This window comes from Molothrus aeneus, chromosome 10 (assembly GCF_037042795.1).
Source record: "Molothrus aeneus isolate 106 chromosome 10, BPBGC_Maene_1.0, whole genome shotgun sequence".
NCBI classification, from domain to species: domain Eukaryota; kingdom Metazoa; phylum Chordata; class Aves; order Passeriformes; family Icteridae; genus Molothrus; species Molothrus aeneus.
In genome coordinates, this window is record NC_089655.1 from 6,601,446 (window position 1) to 6,624,381 (window position 22,936).

A 22,936-nucleotide genomic window follows, 5' to 3' on the forward strand; every position below is an offset into this window, starting at 1 on the left:
CAGAGACAGGAGATGAGTCAGTGCCTTTGTTCTGTTTTGATTCTATGAACTGCTTTTGCTTTATTATCTCTTGTGAGAGGAAGGAAGACAGCTTTCCTGTAGTGAAGAAATTAGGCATAGATTACTATTGGGTAAGCTGCTGAAACTTTCCTGGCTTTTATTTGTGAAGAATAAAAACTTTGAGTCCTTTTCTGGGGTTTTAGGGTACCCATAATGGTTTAACTGGATAAACATCATGCTGTTTTTGATGCTGTATCACCTCTTCCTGTTTCTTGCCTTTGCAACTTGCTTTACTATAGTCAACCTTGTTGTATCAGACTTGCCCTAGTGAAGGTGTTTCTAGTAACTCTCTTAGGTCTGATGCAAATTTCTCCTCTTTTACCTTGAGTACTCAGTCAGCTCCTCTGCCTGCCCCTGTGTAAAAACAGCTATGCTGAATATGGCATGGGCTTGCTCAATTCCAAGGTGACCATAGTCTAGCAGCAGCTAAAAGAAGGCATCTTGGCAAGAGAGTAAGGACTGAGAAAAATACAAAAGCGAAGAGGCTCAGCTGCCAGATGTTCGCAGCTCAGCGTATTTCCTGAACTTGAAGATGTGGCCTCCATTAATGAATTTTATCTTTTTTGAGTTTGTCCAGTCTTCATCTGAACTTAGGCGTCCCCAAAACTCTCTGGTAAGGAAGGCTGCATCTCTGTGATTCTGGGAGATCTGTCACTGATCAACTTTGCTGGTGATAGAACAGGATAGTTTGTCTGAAGGGAGTGTTAAAATTGTTCCTTATGCACCCTGCAACCTGTTCTGCTTCATACAAAAGCAGTTTTGTATTTAAAGACCCCAACTAGATTATCCATGGATCACTTTTTTTGTCTTTGCCTGGAAAGCAACTTTTTGCCCTTTTCACCTACCACCCCTTCTAAGAGATTTGGTATAGAATAGTAGAGAAACTGTTGCAACTGTCTTGATTATTTTAAATTTCTGTGGTCATAAGATACTGAAACATGGTATGATTCCCTGATATATCCAGATGTCCTTAGATTTTAAATGTAGAGGCTTTTAATTACTTTCTTCAGAAGACTGCAAGAACTGCAGTCCATTCTGAAGGTGTTTGTTTCCTGTTTCATTTGGTCATTCTGTCTTACTTCTGCGGATCGCTGGCCAGGTTTGCCCCTCGTACTTTGAGATGTTTTCTTCCTTGAAGCCAGGAAGAGAGAAATATGAAAAGATAGATGTTTGAGGTACTTACCCAGCCAAGAATTCCTGTTACCAGGTGCTTTTTAGGTTTTAAACTTGACTGTAGAGTCTACACGTGTATGTAGGCAAGGCATTATCCTGACAGCGAGCTGAGAGGTGTTCCACTTGTTCATCTTCTTTCCATGAGGTCTTGAAATGGTAAATTAGTTGGTTAGAAATCTGCCATTTCTTCTGCTGGAGCACTGTGTGAAGCTGTGTTTGTCTTTTGTAGATCTGGAAACTTCACTCTATCCGTTAATCTAAGCAGTGCTGGAAGTTATTTTGACGAGCTGGGGCTGTATGTGGGTGTTGTTTTCCTGTTGTGTAGGGCTTGTTTTCTTTTACCCAAACACCCCATGCCTTTTCAAGCCCTCAAGATGTGCTTTGAGATGCTTTGCTTGAGGCTTGGTACTTGGTAACTGCCTATAGAGAACCATTTACTGAGAAGGTCAGTAGGATAATTTCAAAGCTATAGCTAATGTCCTCCTTCATTCTGACCTGCCTATAACCAACCATCCTGTGATCCTTCTTTTCTTCCCACTGATCCTGGGGGAGATTTTTGCTGGCAGTCACTAGAACTTAATAGCTTCCTTCTCCTTTATGACCCTTGACAGCAATAATTAAGAGTACATCCACTGTGCAGTGGCATTGTACTGGAGTTTGCTTTTAAAAGTAATCTGATTTTTATGTGTGAAGCACACGTGTGCAATGTGGATGTTGTGTGAACAATGCATACTTACTTGGTAATTTCTCTTGGGGGTAAGTATTTGTGTTTTTCTGCATCGTATTTATTTCAGAATTGTTTGCCTGTTCTGTCTGGTCTTGCACTTCTTAATAAGAATTTTTGGATAAGACTCTTTCTTCAGTCATTGTTCCTTTTTCCTTTTGTCCCAGATAATTTCACTGGGGCTTAAGACCGCAAGATTGGTTCTCAGAGACACCAGGAAAGGGAACCCTACCTGATTCTTTCAACTTCTATTATTATTTATTACAAACACTTGTGTTTTTTGTCTTTTCAGGCAGAGGCCGAGGAGAAAGCGGTTTCTACCAAAGAAGTTTTGATGAAGTGGAGGGTGGATTTGGGCGAGGAGGGGGCAGGGAAATGCACAGATCACAGAGTTGGGAGGAAAGGTAACAGAACTCTAGCACTTAAAGCTTTTTACACACATCTGTTCAGCTTCCATTTGTGCCTTTTGACTTCATAAAAACACTTTAGGAAAGGTAATTAGTTTTATCTGTGAGTGAAGTGTCTGAATTTCTAAGATGGAGTCAAACACAGTAATGTTTCTTGAGGCTCTGGAGAAAGTAAAAGAATATTTCTTGCAAAGATTTTTTCTGCTGAGTTCCTGGGAAGAAGGAGCTAACTACTTTAAGAGAACATAAATTACAACAGTTGCAATTGAAGTGCTGGTGCTAAGGATTTGCTTCAGTTTTAGTCTTGACATTGTTCACAGTACTTAGGGGCACATTTGAAAACATACCCAGTTCCCAAGGGCCGTGTGTGTATTGGTGTTCCTGAAAATTTCAGTTGTCACTTGGACCTCTAAAGGTAATGTCCATCAAGCTCTGATTTTAAAAAAGTTCCCACCAAGTGAAGAAAACCAGAAAAACCTATACCTAAAATGAGTTTTTGGAGTAGTTCCAAAACCTTACTTGAAACTTCTATTCTGCCTTTCTAGGGGAGACAGACGCTTTGAAAAACCAGGGCGAAAAGATCCAGGTATGGTTTTGTTACTGTGTGGGCAGAAAATGGGAGGGAGGAGCAGGGTGTGTTTGGGGGAAGGGATTTGTACATGTATCAGCCTTTCTTACTGCTCCAAGTATATTGTTGATGCAAGATTCATGATACTGTGCCAGGTTGCTAAGTGTGTTCTCAAAGTGTTGTTTCTCTTACTTTGTGTTGTTCTCACTATTGGACATTTAAGTGTGGTAGATAAGAAGCATGTGGAGTAAGTAGGTTGTGTTTATTTAATTAAGTTGTGATGTTTACAACTGGAACAAAGTTCCTGTACCTCTGTGACAGAAGCCTTTGCTGATGGGCAGGCGTGCTGTGGTAATACGCCTTTTTTCAGTGCAGCTTTAAACATTCCTGGTGGGCTATTTTGGTACCCAGGATTTCTTGACCATTTGACCTTGAATTATTTTTGAATGCTTGATAGTGTGAGAGAGATCCCAGCAGTGTCCTGAGGTTCCTGTGCTGATGGATTTACTGTTGATCAATTTAGTTAAGTCATCATCTGAGCCTCCTGTTCAGTCTGGTTATCTGCTCTTCTGTCTCTTGTTCCTCCCCTGTTCTGTTTCTGAAATGCTTCACACTGGCTATGTTCTGGCAGAATGCTGGATTCTTAATTGTGGCCCAGTACATCTGAAGATCCATCTGAACTTGACTTGGAATGGGTTTGTCATCTTGGAGATGAAACCTAGACATTCTAAGGGTGGTGGGAACATCACGGCAGCTCTGGCTACCTGATAACTGCAGTGACTTTTGCTGTGCAGGCTCATGTGCTGCTTGTTCTCTGGTGTGCCTCTTCTCTTTCTCCTATGCCTGTGTCTTCTCTATTTAGGACCCAAGGAATCTTTGGCTTTGCTAAATGAGTCTTGGCTACATACCCTCCTTGGTAATACGCTGAGAAAGCATAAATTAGAACAGATATTTGCAGGTTGAATTTAAAGATAAACCCAAAGAGATCCAGTTGTAATTAGAAGTTGACGGGAATGTATTTTAATGCCTGCATAGCTGTTGGTATTTTTGTAGTGAGAGGAGCATAAATTGCCATATTTATAATTTTCTGGATTACCATGGTGACACATGCCATAGGAGTTTGCTTTCAAAGCTGTTCCAGTCCTCCCTCCATATAGGAAAGAGTGCTTTTATTTTTCTGCTTGTTAAGTTGAATGTCAACACAAAATTAAGATGTGTATGTTTTCCTCATTGTCTCCTTTAAAAAGAGGATACTTCTAGAAAATAATTTGATATTGGTCAGAGATTGACCAGTTTTAAATGTTAGCAGTGTAACTCGGAACTTTCCATGTATCTATATATTCACGAATTTTTTAGGAGAAAATGAAAATGGGGGAAAGTAAGTACTACTGAGATTTCAGGACTGCATTTTTTACAAAAGAAAAATGGATATCGAAGTAGTATCTACTGCAGTTGATTTATTTATTTAGCTTCTTGTTGTTGTGATTAGAAATATAGCAATTCCAGTTCCAGGATATAGAATGTACCACGTTTCTGATAAAGAAGGATGAAAGTATTGCATATTAGTATAGGAGCAGATTTCAGTATTTCTCAGTTGAAATTGAGGAGAATTTACAGTGTGCAAAATGTCCTTAGAGAAGTTGATGTCTGCCAGAGGTTAATCTGCAGCTAGTGTAGAGCATTTTGTGTTTGGAGCAGCTGCTAGTGATGAGGGCTCTGTTGAATGTGTCTTCCAAGAACTGTTCCCTGGGGAAGATGGTGTCCCTGGTGCAATTTGTTGGAAGCTCATTGTGAGCGATGATGTGCTTATTCTCAAATTATGAAACTTTTTGAGTACCTAATTGTTCTTCTTTAGTCTCTTGTATTTCTCTGCCAGTCAGTATGAGAGGCAAAAGACCTTCAATCTTTCTGAAGTTTTATTATAAAAATACTGTTTTAAAAACAGTATTACTATGTTAGAGGTTAATGTTGCAGTAAGTGAGAAGACCATTTCTCTCCCCTTCACTTCCAAAGAGAGATAAGGTGGAGAGCACAGAAATATTGACATCAAGTGTTGGTCTGTTCTGACTCAAGCCTTGGTTAATTATAAGTAGTTATTGTTATGTAATGGCTTTCCAATGACAAAATATTTTGAGTATGAGAGGGTACACATGTGCCAAAAGAAGTCCCAGGTTAATAGCAAGCACTAGTATCCACACAAAGCTGTGGAAGCAGAAAGAAAAGGAATTGACATACAGGTTATAATTCAGGCTCACAGGCTTTAGCAGATGCCTGTACTGGTTTCTGATACCTTGGTTCAACTCCTTAGTTGAGATTTTATTCTGTAATTTAGCATGTGTTTCAGTTTTTCCTGGCTGTTTCATAGAGCCTTGGATTCAGATTACATAATTTACTGAGTTGCCAACTTTTTCATGTTCTTTGTTCTGGAAGATCCCATTAGAGAATTATTAAGAAATCAAATATTTAATCACTTCTGGGTATTTGTAATGGAGGACAATGAAAGATCCCTCAATAAAAAATTGAGATTAAAAAAGTAATAGAAATGTAACAAATACTTATTTCTCAAATATGATCAGTATGCTGTTCTTAAAATTAATGATTGCTTTTTTAGTGCTCACAGTTTGTGAGGTCACATTTGACTGATTCTCATTATAAACCATATCTTTTCCTGGTTTCAGCATGCAGATTGAAGATGCACAAAGTATTTTTAAGTTTGTTGCAGATTGTCACAGTTCTGACAGACTTCACTTAGAACCCAGATTGTATTTGGAAGGCTGAGGCCATTAGCAAAGAAAATGAGCAAGTTGCTTTCTCGAGCGTGTCTGTCTCTTCACAAAAGCTGCTTAATTTTCTGTGCAGCCTCCTGACTAATACCAGCTTAGTAGCTGAAGGGATTTGATTAGTTACCAGCAGTTAGAAACTGGTAGTGAATAATTGTTCTGTAGTTTAAACAAATCTGCTAGTAAGTCAGTTGTGGACCCTGGTTGAGTTCTGCTCTATGTGTGGGTTTTGGTTAGGTTCAGAAGACTTGCATATAAAAGGTGTGTTCAAGTGGCTATAAAAAGGATGTTGAATTTCTTTGAATCATACTTTCCCTCTCTCTGCCATGTCTTGCTGGCAGGAGTTGCGTTCACAGAAGGTTCATCACTGGTTTGCTCTTGCTGTACTAAAGCATGGAGTGCTATGTTGGTGCATCAGAGCCCATCAGCAATTTTCCTAGGTTTCTACTCCAATTTGGGCCATGGCATATTTCCAGTACTTTCAGAGATCCATGATTCACCAGTTCTCTGGAACTGTAAAAGCAATATTAATGTATTTTCTGCCCTTGTTCTGAAGTAACTACACAGTTCTTTTCTAATTTGCTTCTGCAGTATCATTCAGTTTTGCATTCCAAAATGTAGTACTTGAAGATTGCATTTAACATATACTAACAACATGTGTTTTCTTTATACTTGCTCTTGTACTCCCTTTTAAACCAAATCTGTAAAAAGAATTATTTTAAAACTGGGACAACTTCAAGGTACCGAGTCATGTAGAAATAAAAAAAACAGCCCACCTTTGATTAGATGTGAATTGAAATTAGAAATAGCTTTGTATACCTCTGGCTCTAAATCATGAGATTATAGTCCCATGTGATATATGGGAGAAACCATGCCTCACCCAGAATGCTGTCAAACAATACTCAATACCTCACAGAGAATGCTGCCCTATTTCAGCCTTTACGCAGGAGTCTCTTTTACTGCTCTTGCACTGCTTTTTAATTTGTAGGCCTCTTATCAATGTCTTACATTGATAGAGAATGTGGAAAAAATGCAAGAAATAATTAAAAATTATTGGTGTTGACACAAGGGTGGAAAAGGGTTCTTTAAATTGTGTATGAGTCAATAACTAAAAAAACAGTGATGAAGAGGGATGAAGGCAGTCTAACTTGATAGTGTGTTGCTCTCCAAGCTCCACAATAATCACTAATGCTTGTCTGTAGAATGAAGTTTGGAAAAGATTTTGGGAGTGTCTGTGGTAAATCTAATCTCTCCGAGGTCTGCAATGGGGGAAGGCAGCACTTGAATTATTTTGGAATGAGAGCTCAGTTGGAACAAAAATGTGGCCCTTCTTCCTCATTCCCTAACTGTGTGTGGAATGCTTCTGTGGGATGACTCCCCAGACCCTAAAAACGAAAGTTGTTTTTTACTGACCCCGTTTGGGTTATGAGCACACTTCAGTGAGCAGTTTTGTGACTTGAGAAAAATTCAGTTTAAGCTATCTGGTCAGGTAGTTTGAGGCCATTTTTCCTGCTGCTGACCACTTGGATGACGTTAAGAGGAAGTATATTTGGTAATGTCTTATGCTGTTGTCAATGAAAGTTGCTATTTATGCCATCTGGGTTTCTGAGAGAAGTCTTTTACATTTGAGAGGTAACTGTATTTTAATTCTACTTGAGTGTTCAGGTATGAACACCTAATAGGCACTGCTTTTGTTGAGAGCTTGGAAATAGTTATCCATCATTGTGTTTTTCTTTTAGCGTCTTAAATTATTTAGGAGCTTCAGAGTGGCGTCTTAATTGCAGTAGGCTTACGAGGCACTTAAATACAGAAGTCTCATGTATAGCTTGTTTTAATTTTTTATTTCAAAATTGATTCAAGTGTCTCTAAATATTTTTTGTGCTGTGTGTACAGGCAAAGATTGATGTTAGAAAGCATAAAATATCAATGGATGCAGTTCTACTTCTCATATATATAGTGCGTCCTTCTGGGTCAGATATACTTGAGACAAGCAGCACAAAAATGAAAACATTTGGAATGTATGGGCCTTTAAAAAAAAATTCTACATTCATTCATTAGAAATAGTCTTTTTTTTCCCACTGCTAAATAATTTATTCAGTGTTTTCAAATAAGAAAAAATTTCCATTGCAGTATTTGTCATATACACTGAGATTTTTTGATAGTGTCTTCATAGACCTGTCTGAGAGTGAGATGCTCTCTTATTTGGCAGAATGAAGAACTTCACTTAGGATATATAATTTTGCTTAATAAGCACAGCCAGAGTGCTGTTCACTGCCATGAGAGATTGGCAGGACTTTCAGCCATCCGAAAAATGATGTAAGTCTGTATTCCCAAAGAGTTAGAAGAGAGAATAGCAAAGCTAGGCTTTTGGATGAACAGAGTTACTTATACCAGAACTCATGTATTCACTGAATGACCCCATATTGTTTCCTGCTTTTGTTTTGTTGTCCATTTTGTCACAAGCTGGTTAATTATGACTTTGGTCAGCTCTAGGAGTTTTGAAGATCTCTCCTTTTGGGGTCAATGTGGCTTTAATCATAGTCTGGCGAATTCAGCAGAAAGCTCTTCTAATTTCCCAAGAATTAGTACTGTGATTCAGGCACCTGACTTCATACTGGGTGGTTAATGCAGCCTCTCATCAGTGGGCACACACATTCTCTTCACTCTGTATATCACGTTGTAATCAGAAGGATGGGACTACAAGAGAGAGATCACTAGAAGATGGCAGGGCAGGCAGGGAAGTAAGTTTTTAAACTGAACCCACAAGTTTAATGTAATAATAATTAAAAAAGCACAAAGTTCAAGGTTTGCTCTCTCTACTTTGTGAGGCCAGTCTCAGAGAGTTGGAAGCTGTCGATATGCTGTCCATTGATGCGGATCTCCTTGTCAGTCCTTTTTGGACGCTCTGAGTCAGGTGCAGCTGGGCGCTCAGGAATAGTCTTGTCAAAATTCTCCATCTTGGTCTGGTATTCGCCTTTGGCGTTGCGGGCTAGCAGGCAGGCGAAGCGGTGGTACACCAGGATCTCTGACGGGAGGTAGGATGTTCTCCTCTGGCACGTTTCTCCTGTGCCCTCCTGCACAGCTGACAGGAAAACAACCAGCTCAAAGTGGGGAGGAGCTTCTCTCCAAAGGAGAGCAGCCAGTGGGCTGGATGCAGTGATGGTGTGGTAGTAGGTCAGAGGGAAAATGAAAAATGGATACTCATGTGCAGTGATGCTGTCCAGGTGAAAGTCAATGGTAGTTTGGTGCAGCTGGCCACTCTCCTGTTCTTGGTAAAGTATAGCAGAGATCTGGACGTTGGTCAGGGGGCTGGAGCGAGTGTTGGCCACCTGGAACATGAGCTGAGGCTTCCCCTCGCTGTATGTGACCACGGCGGAGCGAGAGAAGCGGATGGAGAGTGCCCGGTTCTTTGGGCGTGCAATCTTGGCCACGAAAGCACCTGGGGCATGGGAAAGAACAAACTCAGTGTGAGCACAGGGCCTGGGCTGGCTCCCTGCGAGTTCCAAGGGAGCAGAAACAGACTGAGGCTGGAAAGACCATTTTTGGAAACTGTTAGGTTGGCATCATATTAACCTGCTTTTGTTCAAAGAAGTATAGCTTTCCTAAAATACTTACTTTTCCTAAGTTATGGTCACTTATTAATATTTGGAAGTTAACTGTAGCTGTAAGGAGGCTGTTAGCTTGCCCCAACTTACTGTAATTGGAACTGATCTTGATATGTTACACTGTAGAAGCTCTTTCTAATACACAGTAAACTAGCCTATGTATTTTCAAAGTATTTTGAGTTACTTTAAACATGAAGAATATTTTAAATAACTTAAAATACCTCAGAATAGCTGTGACATTGTAAGAATTTAGGTACCAAGGAATACATAAACACTGAGTTAAAGATCAATGAAGATAGCTCAGGTAGATGAAAGTACACCTTAAAAATCAAAACAAATTGACTTTAAATATTGTAATTATATGGTAATAGCTGAGAGAATGGTATAAGAAATAAATGATTGAGAGCGATATGTTGTGATCCACCACAAGTATTTTCCAATTAATATTGAAATTCTTAAGTCCAGATATTGATAACACCTTATTTGTCTTTTGTTGATTAAAGGCATTTAAGTTCTAGTATGACATAGCTGGAGTTTTGTCATCCTTGTAGTGGCTGCCCTAATTGTTCTTTCATATATCAAAATGAACAGTATTCATTTCTAGCGCTATTCTTAAATCTAGTTGTTACACCTGTTGTGTGTAAAGATGCAGCAGGAAGGATTACCTGTGAGGAAGGCTTCTAGCATGAGCCCCAGGACCATCTGGATTGCCAGCAGTGCAACGGCACTGGGACAGTCCCCGCTTGGGAACATGGTGCCGTAGCCAATCGTGAGTTGTGTCTCCAGCGAGAAGGAGAAGGCAGCTGTAAAACTGGTGACGTACTTGACACATATAGTGTGGTTGTCAGGTGGAGCATCGTGGTCCAGCTCCAGGTCCCCATTCATCTCAGCCAGCAGATACCAGAGCACTGCAAAGACCAGCCAGTGAAGGACAAAGGAAGCGGAGAAGACGAGCATCATCCATCTCCAGCGCATGTCCATGAGTATCCCCCACACGTCTCGGAGGTACGACACACCTCTGCCTTGGGCCCCGGCCATGTGGAACGTGCTGTGCCCATCCTTGGTCACCAGCCTCAGGGACCTCTGAGTCAGGAGGGGAGCGCTGGACTTGGTGTTATTGCTCTCTAGCGTGTCTGTCGTCATCTTCTAGAAAGGAGAAGAAAGGAAAAAAAAGTGATACAATGCCACATATTTGTATTTTGCCTAATGGTCACAGCTTCTGACACATCAGCAGGGGTAGAAATACTGCAGCCAACAAAGGAGGGCTTATACATTGCAATCCAGAGAAGATTAAGTCAGGAGCCTGGAGAGGAATTTACCACTGTTTGTGGTAATACTTTGCTAGAAAAGATTAGGTTGAAAAATCTGACTACTTCTCAAATTCTCCCTGCTTAGCTGTTGAAATAAAAATTTCATACTTTACCTTCCTAAATTTACATAGGGGTCACATGCTTTAATGCTTTAGGGGTGAGTGGGATGGGATTAGGCATACTGTGTGTGAAAAGGCACTGAATTTTGCTGATTATATCAGATTTTGTAACTTGTTTTGAGCAGAGTATAATAATTTACCAGTACTATTAAGAATACTATTAACAGTAGTATAGTGCTAAGGAAAGAATGTTTGTTATATTATCTCTGTAACATATTTATGCATTTTTGGGCAATGTTGTACTATAGCTACTAGCCCTTTCTGACTCTTCTAGCTCAAGAATTGTCTCCTGTCTGCACCCACCATGTCCAGTTAAACAGAATTAGAGTATTCAGGGCAGAGCTACTTCTGGGAGTCTGAGGCTGTTTATGTAAGGATCAGGTAAAAAGAGGCCAGGAGAGCAATTCAGAAAATACACTGTGACATATTTTCCAGTCTAGTCTGCCTGAGCAGTTCAATTTTTACTAGTGACCAAGTAAAATAGGACAGCAAGCATATGGGAATTAAAGTAGAATTGCAGATATGGGAAGCAAAATGGATATCTGTAGGTATTTGGCATATTAGGTCCTTTGTTTGGTTTTAAACCTCAGAGCTTGTGGAATTTGCTGGAGCTGGTGAATGTCTTTGAGTGGTCACTCAAATCCATACATTTTATATATGTATGTTTAAAGTTCACCTGGGGCAGATTAAAATTAAGTACAGGTTTGTGTAAAATAGAGACTTCATAAGGTGTACAGCCTGTTTAAAGAAGGTTGTGAGGAAGCTTGTTAGAACAACAGAGAATTTAAAAATACCTGTAAATTCTGCAAATGATAATTATATATGGTGTATTTGGTCAGTTTTGGTTTTCTATTGATTTTGACTTCTCTTTGAATGATGGCTGCTTCAGTCTATTACATTTTTTCATAGAGGAATTGGATTTTTCCCTTTCAACGGTGCCATCTTAATTTTCTCTTGAAATGCATTAGAAGTAAGGATCCTGAAATTCAGAATGAATTTATGGTAGGTGAAAATTTGTCTTGTGATCTTTGATCCCATTAACCAGCAGTTTACATGCCTGTTTGCTTAACCTTCAACCAAATTTTAGTAACTACAGAAGATTCTCTTTTGCTTTTACTTGTGTTTAATGCCTACTGAGGTACAAGGATTGACATCACAGTGACTATTTAGCTAATTTTTTTTTCTTTTCTCAAAACCATCCAGCTATTACTTCTATCCGTGCTGTAGTCAGAGGGAGATAAAGTAGATGATGGCCTGAGTGGAATTTGGTGGTTTTCCCCTTATTTTAATTTTCCAGTTCACATCTCCCAGGAGGAATATTTTGAAATCATTCCCTGTGTCAGAGAGTGCAGTGGACTTAGCGAGGTTTTCCTGGCACATGGTACCAGGCTACTTTTCTTGGGGGATTTTGGTTGTAGTCCATCCACCTTCACTGAGTTGACTCTTCAGTCTGCTGCATAGCTCCCTGAATGGCAGTTCTCACTCTTGCTGTACAGTAACCTGAATGTAATTATATGTATTTCAGTCATCCAATGATTAGTGACTTGTCTATAGAGCACAGTTCTTGTGCTAAGATTTAGATGAGCCCTTGTGGAGACCTTGAAGGCCCTGGAAAATGGGCATCTCTGGATGGAAAGGATTATGAGGACCATGCTCAAAATGAGCTCTGAACAGTGCCTTGGTTTTATCAGAGTAAGCAGGACTCACAAGAAACACTTCCTTGTTTTAATAGAGAACACTTGCAGAGCAAATGCCTCTGAGTGAATCATGCATTCAAAACGAACCAGCAAACCAACAAAAAACCCAAAACAACAAAGCACAACAAAAAGCCAAAGCTTCTGGTTTTGTGTAAATTCTTGTGGTACTTTGAGGGCAGGATCTGCTTTGTAGACTCTAAGCAATATGGGTTTACAGAACAAATAGATGTTGTGGAAATGATTCTGATGCTGACTGATTGGTGACAGAAGCCTTTCTGTGGTGTTATGTACATTAAGAAAAAAGGGAAAACATTCTTAAGATGGTACATTATTTTTGGCTGTGCTTCAGATTTTCTCATGAGTGCTAAGGCTGTGTGTTTGAACACTACAGACTTAGAGCAAATGCAGTCACCATTATAGGATCTCAGATTTGTTGATTAAGGAGCTTCTTGGGGTGGTGATTAATCACTTAATGTTGTCTTAAACTCTGAAAAAAGTCAGGTTCTTTAGGATTTATTCAATGGAGGAGGGTTGATTCCTGACAGATTTTGAAGAAACCTGAGAAAGAGAACCTACATTAGCCCCCAACAGCACATTTCAGAACAGTCCTGTGACTCTGCTCCTTGAGACTCCCAAGCAGGTGAATTTGCCTTCTGAGTTTAACCAGGTTATGCACTGGTACAGTGATCTGATTTTTCTAGTCTAGGACTGTTAAAAATGTTAGTTTTCTGTTTCAGTGGCAGGGGTAGCATTGGAAATGTGTGAGTTCCAAAACCCCTTTTTTCAAGCGCTGTTGTTGATGAATTAAGAGCCACAAGTCTTGGAGTGAGAAAAACAGATAAGAAATTGCAAATAGATGCTGAGAGCAGTGCAGTTGGGTGTGAGTATAAGACAAAAGAGTAACTGCCCCCTGGAAAATAGCTTGCCCAGGTTGGAGGATCAGTCCTCTCTATTCTCAAAAGCAGGGGCAGCTTAGGAGCAGATGTGACTTTGAATTTAGAAAGTGTTAATGTCTTCTGTCTACTCCTTTCCTTGCCCATAGTAAAAAAATAAATACCTTCTTTCCTTGTTAGTGATAAATTAATAGTTACAAAGTACAATTCAGAGCACCTGATTCAATCCCCTGCCTGGCATGGTCCTTGATTGACCCCATATTAATCCCCATTTCAGTGTATGTTTTAGGAAGGACATTCAAATCTTCAACTTGAGAAGAAAAATTCAGTGTTTTTTGGAGAATGCTTGTCTCTGCTATAACACACATGCAATGTTTCTTACCCAGGTTTGTCCAGTGATCTCTCTCAACACCCTTTGTGTTATGTTACTTGGTGGGTTTTGCTTTTTCTGGTTCCTGACTTATGCAACTGTTGATGAAGCTTTGGTGTTTCTTGTACCTCCATTTCTCAGCTGATAGCCCCTGACTAGAAAGACAGGAACTGTCAGAAATCACTTTTCTAAACCTCTTTTGGCATGGTGGCCAGTCCCTTATCACACATTTGCTGTGTGTAATCCTTCCTGTTTACCTTCCCTTGAAAGCTAAATTATCACAAACACCACTGTGTCAGTTTGTTCTTAGCTTTTTTTGGTTTTCGGTCTTTTTATCATCTTCTCCCTCATCCTGGCTTCTTTCTTTTAAACACTTCTCTAAGACAAATCAAGGTAGGGTGAGTACTAATTTTTTAAAAAATCACAGATTCCTTCTAGCAGTGGGACAGGTTCTAAACTGACCTGGCTGGCTAATGATTTATGTGTGATAAAACCTTGCATTACAGCTTTGGGATGTTGCTTGCATTTCTGAAATTCATGATCCAGCATGTGGCTCTCCCATGCTTTGCTTTTTAGATTGAGCTCATCTTCCTTGTGTTGTAACAGCCTTTACTGCATTCTGTTGACTTTCTGTTCCATGCCACCATGGAACAGAAAGTCAACAGAATGCAATAAAGGATTGCACCATTTGACTTTCTGTTCCATGCCACCACGTTGATTTTCTCTCCTTTCCTCTTGCTTAGCTTTTTCTTAGGACTTTGGTAGGGTTGCAGGGAAACTTATTTGCAGCACTATCTTAATTAAATTTGCCTTCTCAGTTGAAGGCATTCAAAGTGACACTTCCAGCCTGTTCTCAGCTTGAATACAAATACATCTGCAACCTTTTGAGGAGCCTGAGTGAGGAGTTGTGTTCAGAGGAGACTTCTGCAGTGTTGCCCTACTTGCCCAGCTTCTAGTCTTAACAAAGTCTGTTCTAATTGACCTTGGAAGGGATTTGAAACAGTTTATGCTGTGCTGCTTCATTCTGACAGGAAAGTGCTCTTGAGGACTTGCTATTTTCTGGGAGTGACTGCAAAAACTGCTTTATAACTGCAGCATGATTCCAAGCAAGATTTACTAGAATTTGTGTGGTGGCATGCCCCTGTGGGGATGTGTACATTCATTCTTTACTTGGCCTGGCTTTGCATGATCACATACAAGCTTCAGATTTAAACCTTGTCTGCTCTGAGCTGGGATTGTGCAGGTCTGTTGCTGCCTCTGCGCTTTGCAACAAGAACAGACTAAGATTAGGATTTGTAAAGGCATTTTTCATGCTATTAAAATGGCTATTCTGTGTGGTTTTATTTTTAGATTATTGTGTATTTTTTTTAGACTGAATGGCCATCCTTGGAGATGCTCTGGCGTTATTATTAGGAAATGGAGGTTTTTTCAGGATGGATGAAATTACTGAGTCATATAACTTACATTAGGGGACAGTCTTAGAAATGTAGGAGGTAATTCAGCTTGAGAAGCTGCATTGGTTGAAAGCTCATGCTTCTGTTGTGAGTAGAACAGTTAACATTTCAAACATATTTGTCCTTTTGGTTTTGTAGCTAATGCCTCATTGAGATGAATGGAAGTAGTTTGTGACAAAACTGTTACTTCTGAGCAGTGTGCAGAATTAAGATAAGCTTTCAGGACTTGTTACATTTATAAGTAGGTCTTGTTAAAATGGAAACTTGAATTTGTTGACCCCAAGTTACTTTTTTCGAAGCAAGTGCCATAAAGGATAGGATGTGAGAGCTCATACTTTGGACTTTCTGTGACAGTTTATTACTCAATGCACTTTAAAGAAAGAGGTGATAAAATGGGAGAGTATGTCTCCTTTTATATGCAGGAAAAAAAGCTGCTTCTATACTTGATTTCTGGGAAGCTAAATAGTGCTCCATTTTATATATAATGTATTTTCACATAAGTACTCTGAGGATCCATATGAACACTAATTCTTGATTTTGAAGTAGCACTTGAGTGGACCAACTAGTCTGGCCACTTTTGGAGAAGCAGAAAAGCAACATTTAAGCAAAGTCTTAGTAAAGGTTGTAAAATATTCCTGTATATATTCAATTCTTATAAAGAAACTTAAATGCAGATTTAAATATTAGTAACAGAGGAGTAATTTGATAGTTACTAGGGAGGGTTTTATTTGATGTAAGGCTGCAGAAGTTTGCTGCCACGCTTTTTTTGTGGAACTTGCTGTTTTTGAGGAGCAGTCCTGCCCTGTGAGATGCAGGCTTTCCCTTGGCTTGCCTGGAATGGCTGAGTTGTGCAGGACAGAGGAGTTCACTCCATGTCCCTGTGTGGAGTCCTGGGCAGCGGTGCCAGCTCACTCTGTGTCCATAAGCACAGGGATGAATGCATTGATTGAAAACTCTTGATATGTGAAATATAATTGGAGATGGTAAAAGCAAATTTGAAGATGTGAAGCTTGTCTCTTTTAATTTGTGATGGAACTGAGTGCTCAGTTATGAGTGCAGCAAGGTGAGGATGTCTTTTTCATAATTCTTGGCCAATTTCATGACAACCACCTGCTGGAGCTGGAGCTTGCAAATGCTCCCTGTCTGCAGAGCCTTTCCAGCACTTATCTCAAAAACTTTCTGAAAAAATACAGCTTAAAGACTTTGGATTTGCTCTGTGTGCTCTTAGGGCTCTGGTCACCCGAGACAGCATTTTCTTCTTTTTGAGGGGGAAAAATCAGCAACCATTTTGTTTAAGGTGACAGTTTAGCAAGTTTTAGAAATGAAACTCTCTGCTCTGAAAAGAACTTGGATTTTTTTGATTAAAGAGTGACAGAACAATTTAAATTATACAATAAGAAAAAAAAAAAAAGAAAAAACAGGATGGTTTTGTGTACTTACCAGTCTTTAGAGGGTCTTTGTGCAGGAGGAGGGGATAACCTGGGCTCCAGGAGAGGGACTGCTCTGGTCTGGTGTACTGGTCCCAGCACTAGTAAGAAACTTCCCACAAGGGGTTGGTAAAGATTAAAAAAAAAACCCCAAAACCTTTAAAAATGGGTTTGTATGTCTCATTCCTGTGTTTATATGCTGGGGGGATTGGTTTCCATCTGAAGCTGATTTGATTGGTCATTTTGCCTGCAGGGGGGCTGGTTGGCTCTGATCATGTGGAAAAGAATGCTGGTTTGTTAGGAGCATTTCTTTACCCAACACAAACTCTTAGCAGCTAAGGAGAAATCCTCAAACACTTACTTGGAGAAGGGTGCCTTCCTCCTCCTTAATCAAGAAAATTTTTTAGGTTTGTATAACCTAAAGTTTTGCATGAAAGTAGAAAAGGCCACAATTCCCTTGGAAAAGTTCCTGTATTGCTGCTGAAAACCCACACTGTTCACTGATATATTTTCTCTAACCAGTGTGAGCTACTGTTCATTTGGGTGAAGAGAGAATAGACACTCTTGTGTCCCCCTGCTGCTCCACTTGTTCCTTTGCTGTTAGCTCCCAAGCTCTGGAATGTGAGTGCAAAGGTGGATGCAGCTCATGGTGCAGCCTGTGCTCTCAGGACGCTGTTGCTGAATTGCAGCCTAATGCTGCTCAGAAGATGCAGACCTGGCCATTTCCATCTCCACATTGCTTCTTTGTGAAAACATGGAATTAATCACAGGATTTTGCTAAAGCCTAGGAATGAAACAAGGCAGATTAGGTGGCTTGCTGATTCCATGTGGCAGATGAAACCACTTTTGTTTAAGCTGTTTGCTCTTTCACTCATGAAATGAGAGGGTTTGTTGAGGGTATGTCTGAGTGAGCAGCTGTGCAGAGTGGTCAGTGTGCTTTCCTGCTGGACCAGCTCTGAGGACAGCTCTGGAACACAGTACTGGTTCACTTTTTTTTTTTTTTTTTTTTATCCCTTGGTGAGCTGCTGATGTGAGGGCTTTGACTGAACGTCAGATGTAAGAGGATCTGAGAAACAAAGGCCGTGGTTGTTTGCGGTAAAACTACTGAAGGCCTGCTGGGAAAATCATTAATGTAGACTTTCCTGCTTAGGAAACAAAATCCTCCCTATTTTTCCTTCTTTAACCTTCCCCCAACCCTAAATTGCAAAACATTAATTTTTTGCTTCATTAGAATGGAACATTTTAATACATGTTCAGGCACAGCACTAAAAGTTGATAGGCATAGTGTGACTTTGAAAACCAGGGCAAATAATGTAGTGCCAGGGGACTCCCACCAGTGTGACAAGGCTGTAGGATGGTGTGGCTTGCCCTTCAACCTTCCCTCCACTGCAGACAGCCTCACTTAGTCACAAGTAGGATTTTGGTTTCAAACAGTATTTTCTTAGAAGCCATCTTTTGAACTGTAGAAAGCATTTGCTGTGTGGTCACTGGTGTGGTTTTCTAATCTAATTCAACTGAATGAGTTGGAAATCTTTATACAGTTGTATAAAATTAGGTGAAATTAGGTGCAATGTGTGTTTCAGGTGTGCTATAGTATTAAACTCTGGTTAATTCCTTTGAATCTATTGGCTCACTCACACTGGTGACAGTAGATAATGGACAATTTAGTGAAAAAATATGGGGTTATATTTGATAGTATGTTTTTGAGACCTGCTGTTGAGATTGAGAATTTATGCAGAGAGGTTGAAAATTGGAAGCTAGAAATGGGATTCAGAACTTCTGATCTGTCACTTGATGGTATTTGTATTCCTTTGGTGTTTCTAGCATGTCCTTAGTGTTCCATTGAGAAGGTAGTCTTTCTCTAGAAGCATCATCTTAAGGACATTTATTTTATTCTTCTGTAAAATAAATGAAGCAATTGCACATTTAGGCAAAGTTATTTCAATTTCTTTAAAAACATTGCAAAGGTTTTTATTTTTACCTTCCTTTTGCAGAATTACATAGCAGGCAGCAGAGAGAAGAGAGCAAGTCCAATTTCTTAATAGACTCTCCTGGTTCTTGCCCCTGTGTAGAGGAAACAGCAGTGCTGTCAGTCATTGCTTTCCTGTTTACTCTTTGCAGACAGTGAGGATGGTGTAGGAAACATGGGCTGCCAGCCTGGAGAGCAGGAGTTATTTGCCATTCTGTTAGTAAGTGCTCTCCATAACCACGTTGCCATGGGGCCACATCCCCGAATCCAGTCTTGTTCTGCACAGTCAGTATCCCTTCAAATCAGTGTTGCACAGCTGCAGGCTTTTCTGGCTGGATACCACTCACTCTGTCTGAAGTTTTCTGTAAACACCATTGCTGGCTTTGTGACAGGCCTGAACAGAGGTGCCCTTTTACTGCTCCTTCTCTTCAGGAAGTCTAGTCAATTAGTCCAAGGCAAAACCATAGATTGCATTTTAGTTTCTTTCATCCTTAAAACATTGCCAAGTCCTGACTCTGTGATCTAAGTAATTTCAGCTGAAACGATTGTTCTCAAATCTAGAAACAGTTTGCAAAGAATATGCTGGCACTTTGTAAGTCATGAATTTAGATGTAATCTGTAGGAATATTCCTGTATTCAGTTTGTCAGAGTCTTTCTGTCACTTGGGTAGCTTGATTTTTATGGTCCTTAACCTGTGACTGGTTTGTGTTTGTAAAGAACCAGTTTCTTGGCTGGTCTGTCTAATCTTCAGGATCATCTCATGCCAGACCTGTTAGGACACATACCTTGTTCTTTGATGCTTGCTGTGATGTTCTAGAAAACTGGAGTAAACCAGAAAACTGAAGTATGTCATGAGGCACTGCATTTTTTCTCTTAATTCCACTGAATGTGGCATCAGAACAGGCTTTGGTGTGACACTGGAGTGCTGCTGTGTTCAGAAAGGTTTTGGAACCACAGGTGATCCTATGCTCAGATAAATACAATGCTGACCCCTTATATTTGATTTTTTTTGATTTCTACATTTGTAATGCCACTGAATTTAAAATCAGAAGAGGGGCAGGATCCCAGTTGAGTCTGATCTTGGCAAACATTTGATGTTTTGTAACCTCTACAGAGATAGAGATGTGTTTCAAACCCCATTTTCTGCAAGTTCAGCATAGAAAACCTGACTTTAAAAAGTTCTGTTCTTGGGAACAAAATCTGCTGTCCTAAGGGCTAACAGAACCTGAGTTGCCTTGATTTGCTTATAGCATGAGTAGATGTGCAGTGGGGCTAAAACCAGGATATACAGTGGCAAAGTAGACTGCACAATATTCTTTAAGTGACCTTTTCTCCTAAATGTTTTTGGAAGAGTGGAACAGAATCTGTGAGCTGAGAGCTTGTCTGTGTAAAAGAGCAGTCTCCAGAATCAACTGAACTTACAATGGAAGGGAAGAACATCCCTATTTTTCCCCTTAATTGGTAGAGTCTAAAATCTCTAAAATTAATGTTACTGAATAAGTGTCAAGTAATAGCTGTGAGTTTTTTGAAAATAATAGATAAATCTGTAAAAATATTACTTCTTATGTCCCAAAATAGTGATTCAAATAACTTTTTTCTTTTGGTAACTGTTTTAGTAAGAAAAAAAACTAATGTCTTGTGCCGCAAAATGAAGAAAATTGGATCTCTCTTTCTCTTTGTAGCATTTTAAAAATAAATTCAAAAAGAATGAGGCACTTTCCTTGTTGTCTGGGACTTAGGCTCCCCATGTCTGTTGGGTTGCAGCACCTCTCTCTGTGTTTTACTTCCAGCTTTGCCTTTTGCTTTTCTACTCTGGGAAGCCCATCCAAGGAGCAATGGTGAGAGGCTTCCCTGCACTTTTTTGTTACTGTAGTTTGCATGATATTTTTGAGATAACAAAAATTAAAAATAAGAAACCATAAAATTCCCAGACTTAGATTTTTCTGTCTGGCTTGTTCCTTTCCTGTCTTTTCCATGAAGCATGGGAATACAGAATGTGGCGGACCCTCATCTGCAAAGATTTATCTACTCCAGATAAAAAGTTGCCAGCATCACATGTACCAACTGAAGGGAGTTGAGTGCCTCTAGCAATTTTGTTGTATTTGGAGTATTACCAGAGACTCCCCAAAATACACTGTCTGCAGATTTTGTTTCTCAAAGCCCAGCAAATCCAGAAGTGCTCTTCAGCCAGATGTGCCCTTCAGTGAAGTAAAGGTGTAACTGGGTCATACTTGGCTTCACAGCTGACATTGCCTGTTGGTACTGGTGCTGGACTTTAAATTAGCCAGTGTGCTTTAGCTCTTCATATAGGAACAGAACAACAGGAACAACATAAGGGGAAGGTATTCCAGAAAAACTAGACCTGGAGAAAGAGAGAGGTTTTTTCCCTCCAATGTTTTGAGCTGGTGGAGAAGGGATGCCAGTTTTTCTCCAAGGTGCATGCAAAGTAGAGAGCCAGTGTGTGCTTCTTGTCTCCAGAGTGCAGTATCTTTAGCAAGAAGAATTTTCATGTTCTAAACAGAGGTCTGGTATGCCATAGAATTTCAGATCTTCATTGTTTCCTCATCTTTTTCATTGACTGAAAAGATTGCCTGATGCTAAGAAAACATTCTCCCATGCTTCCTAAACAAAACACTTAAAAATGTCTCTTTCCACCCCAGGAGTCTTGGTACATGATCATACTTTCTTGTGTTTTTCTTGTCTAAGAAAGCAGGCATACCAAACAGACTTCACCAAATAGCATCTTACATTTTTGGGTTTTAGGACTCTTAAGAAGGAAGATTCAGTATACTTTTCTCTAGTACTTGAAAACAACTTTTTATAGATAACACCACAATTTCAGGTTAACACTGGGTAATAGTACCAGTGAAGAAATGACATCACTCTGGTTCCTGTGACAATTCTGGTGCTACACAGCTGAAGAAAACTTATTTCAGTGATGGGCTGTCTTGTCAGGGCAAGTCAGCAGTGGAGCAGCATCTGTGTTAAACCTTGGCGTAGTGGCGTATGACTTGGAAATCTTGGTGTATAATGTGGAGTCTTCTCATAAAAATATTTATATCATTCTTTTCTGACATGGTTTCTCTTCATAAGTATTCGAGGATTTTATGTTTTGTTTTAAATACAACATAATGTACATTGGGAACTAAAAGACTATCCTGTCTCCTGAACTTCTAGTAGACTTATCCTTCAGCCCAGGCATAATTGCTTCTAGCCCTTCATGCACTGACCTTGGCTCTCCAGAAGATGGATTCACAGCATCATGTTTACATTGCTAAGTTTTTTCTCGTTTATTCCTCAATGCTACTTTAAATTTTCAGTGTTTTCTAATAGTTAGACTGCTGTATGTTGGATAAAATAAATAGAACTCACCTTTTTATTACAGAAGTAGGAAATGTGTTTGGTTTAATTAAACGTTTCTGCTGTACTCCCATTTAGCTTGAGACACATCATGATAAAGCAGTTTATTCTTTTTCTCTGCACACTTTTGCCTTCTTTCTGTTACATTTCCTTACATCTCTTAAACTGCCTTTTCCTCCTTTGCCTTTCCTATCCATCTTCTAGTTACTTATATGCTTTACTTCCTTCTGGATTTTTTTTTGGTCTTTCCATCCCAAGGTACAGAGGCACCTGGATTTCTTAAATCTGTCATGTTTCCTTCTTGAATTTCTATTTCTAGGTTCCTATAACTACTTCAAGTGCATTTTTTACCTCCAAGAGAGCAAGATTTCAACCCTTTTGTATTTCTGTGTTTCTAAAGACAGGACACATGTTCACTGGCCTGTGTTTTCTTTGCAGTGAGACCAAACTTTGAGGAAGGTGGGACAGTCCCCGCAGGGAGGAAGCACGAATTTATCCGCTCTGAGAGCGAGAACTGGCGCATCTTCAGGGAGGAGCAGAATGGGGAAGATGAGGATGGAGGCTGGCGACTGGCTGGGTCACGGAGGGATGGGGAGAGGTGGCGTCCTCACAGTCCAGGTGAGAGCAGAGCTGGGCAAACATGCAGCTGTGGTTACTGAGAGAGGGCAAAGGCCATGAGGAGAGGGAGGTGCCACGTTCAGGAAAAAATAGGTTCATGTAGTCTTGGTCATTGAATACTGTTCTGGCATGTGTGAGGCTCTTGGTCATGAAATGTTTAGCATAAAATGGTGTGCTTTTTGTTTTCCTTTTAGCACCTTCAGTATCCTTACATATTTAAGGGAACATTACTTCCCAGGTGTGCACTTGTCTGTATTGTGCTCCAGGTGTGTATGTACCTGGTAAAATTAGAGGGTTTTAATAGTACTGTTTCTTTGTGGCTGTGACAATAAGGGGACAGAAATCACCCACATTAGACAACATACCTAATGCTGCAGAGTGACACTGGCACTAAATCACTCT

The 22,936-nt window shown here is 39.9% G+C and overlaps 2 protein-coding genes across 13 annotated transcripts in view; one reads left to right on the plus strand and one right to left on the minus strand.

Moving 5' to 3' along the window:
• GIGYF2 (GRB10 interacting GYF protein 2) overlaps positions 1-22,936 on the plus strand; it is a 74,380-nt gene that overhangs the window by 26,398 nt on the left and 25,046 nt on the right. For 11 of the 12 annotated variants that reach the window (XM_066557082.1, XM_066557087.1, XM_066557090.1 and 8 more), the window contains 3 exons: positions 2,250-2,361; positions 2,910-2,950; positions 22,355-22,534. In XM_066557082.1, the coding sequence (XP_066413179.1) occupies positions 2,250-2,361; positions 2,910-2,950; positions 22,355-22,534 (333 nt within the window). The remainder of the gene's footprint in view (positions 1-2,249; positions 2,362-2,909; positions 2,951-22,354; positions 22,535-22,936) is intronic. The other variant, XM_066557094.1, reaches the window with a different exon arrangement.
• Positions 8,529-16,771, minus strand: KCNJ13 (potassium inwardly rectifying channel subfamily J member 13). The gene is given in 3 exon segments (XM_066557095.1): positions 8,529-9,151; positions 9,983-10,463; positions 16,601-16,771. Coding segments are annotated over 3 exon segments (1,275 nt in total).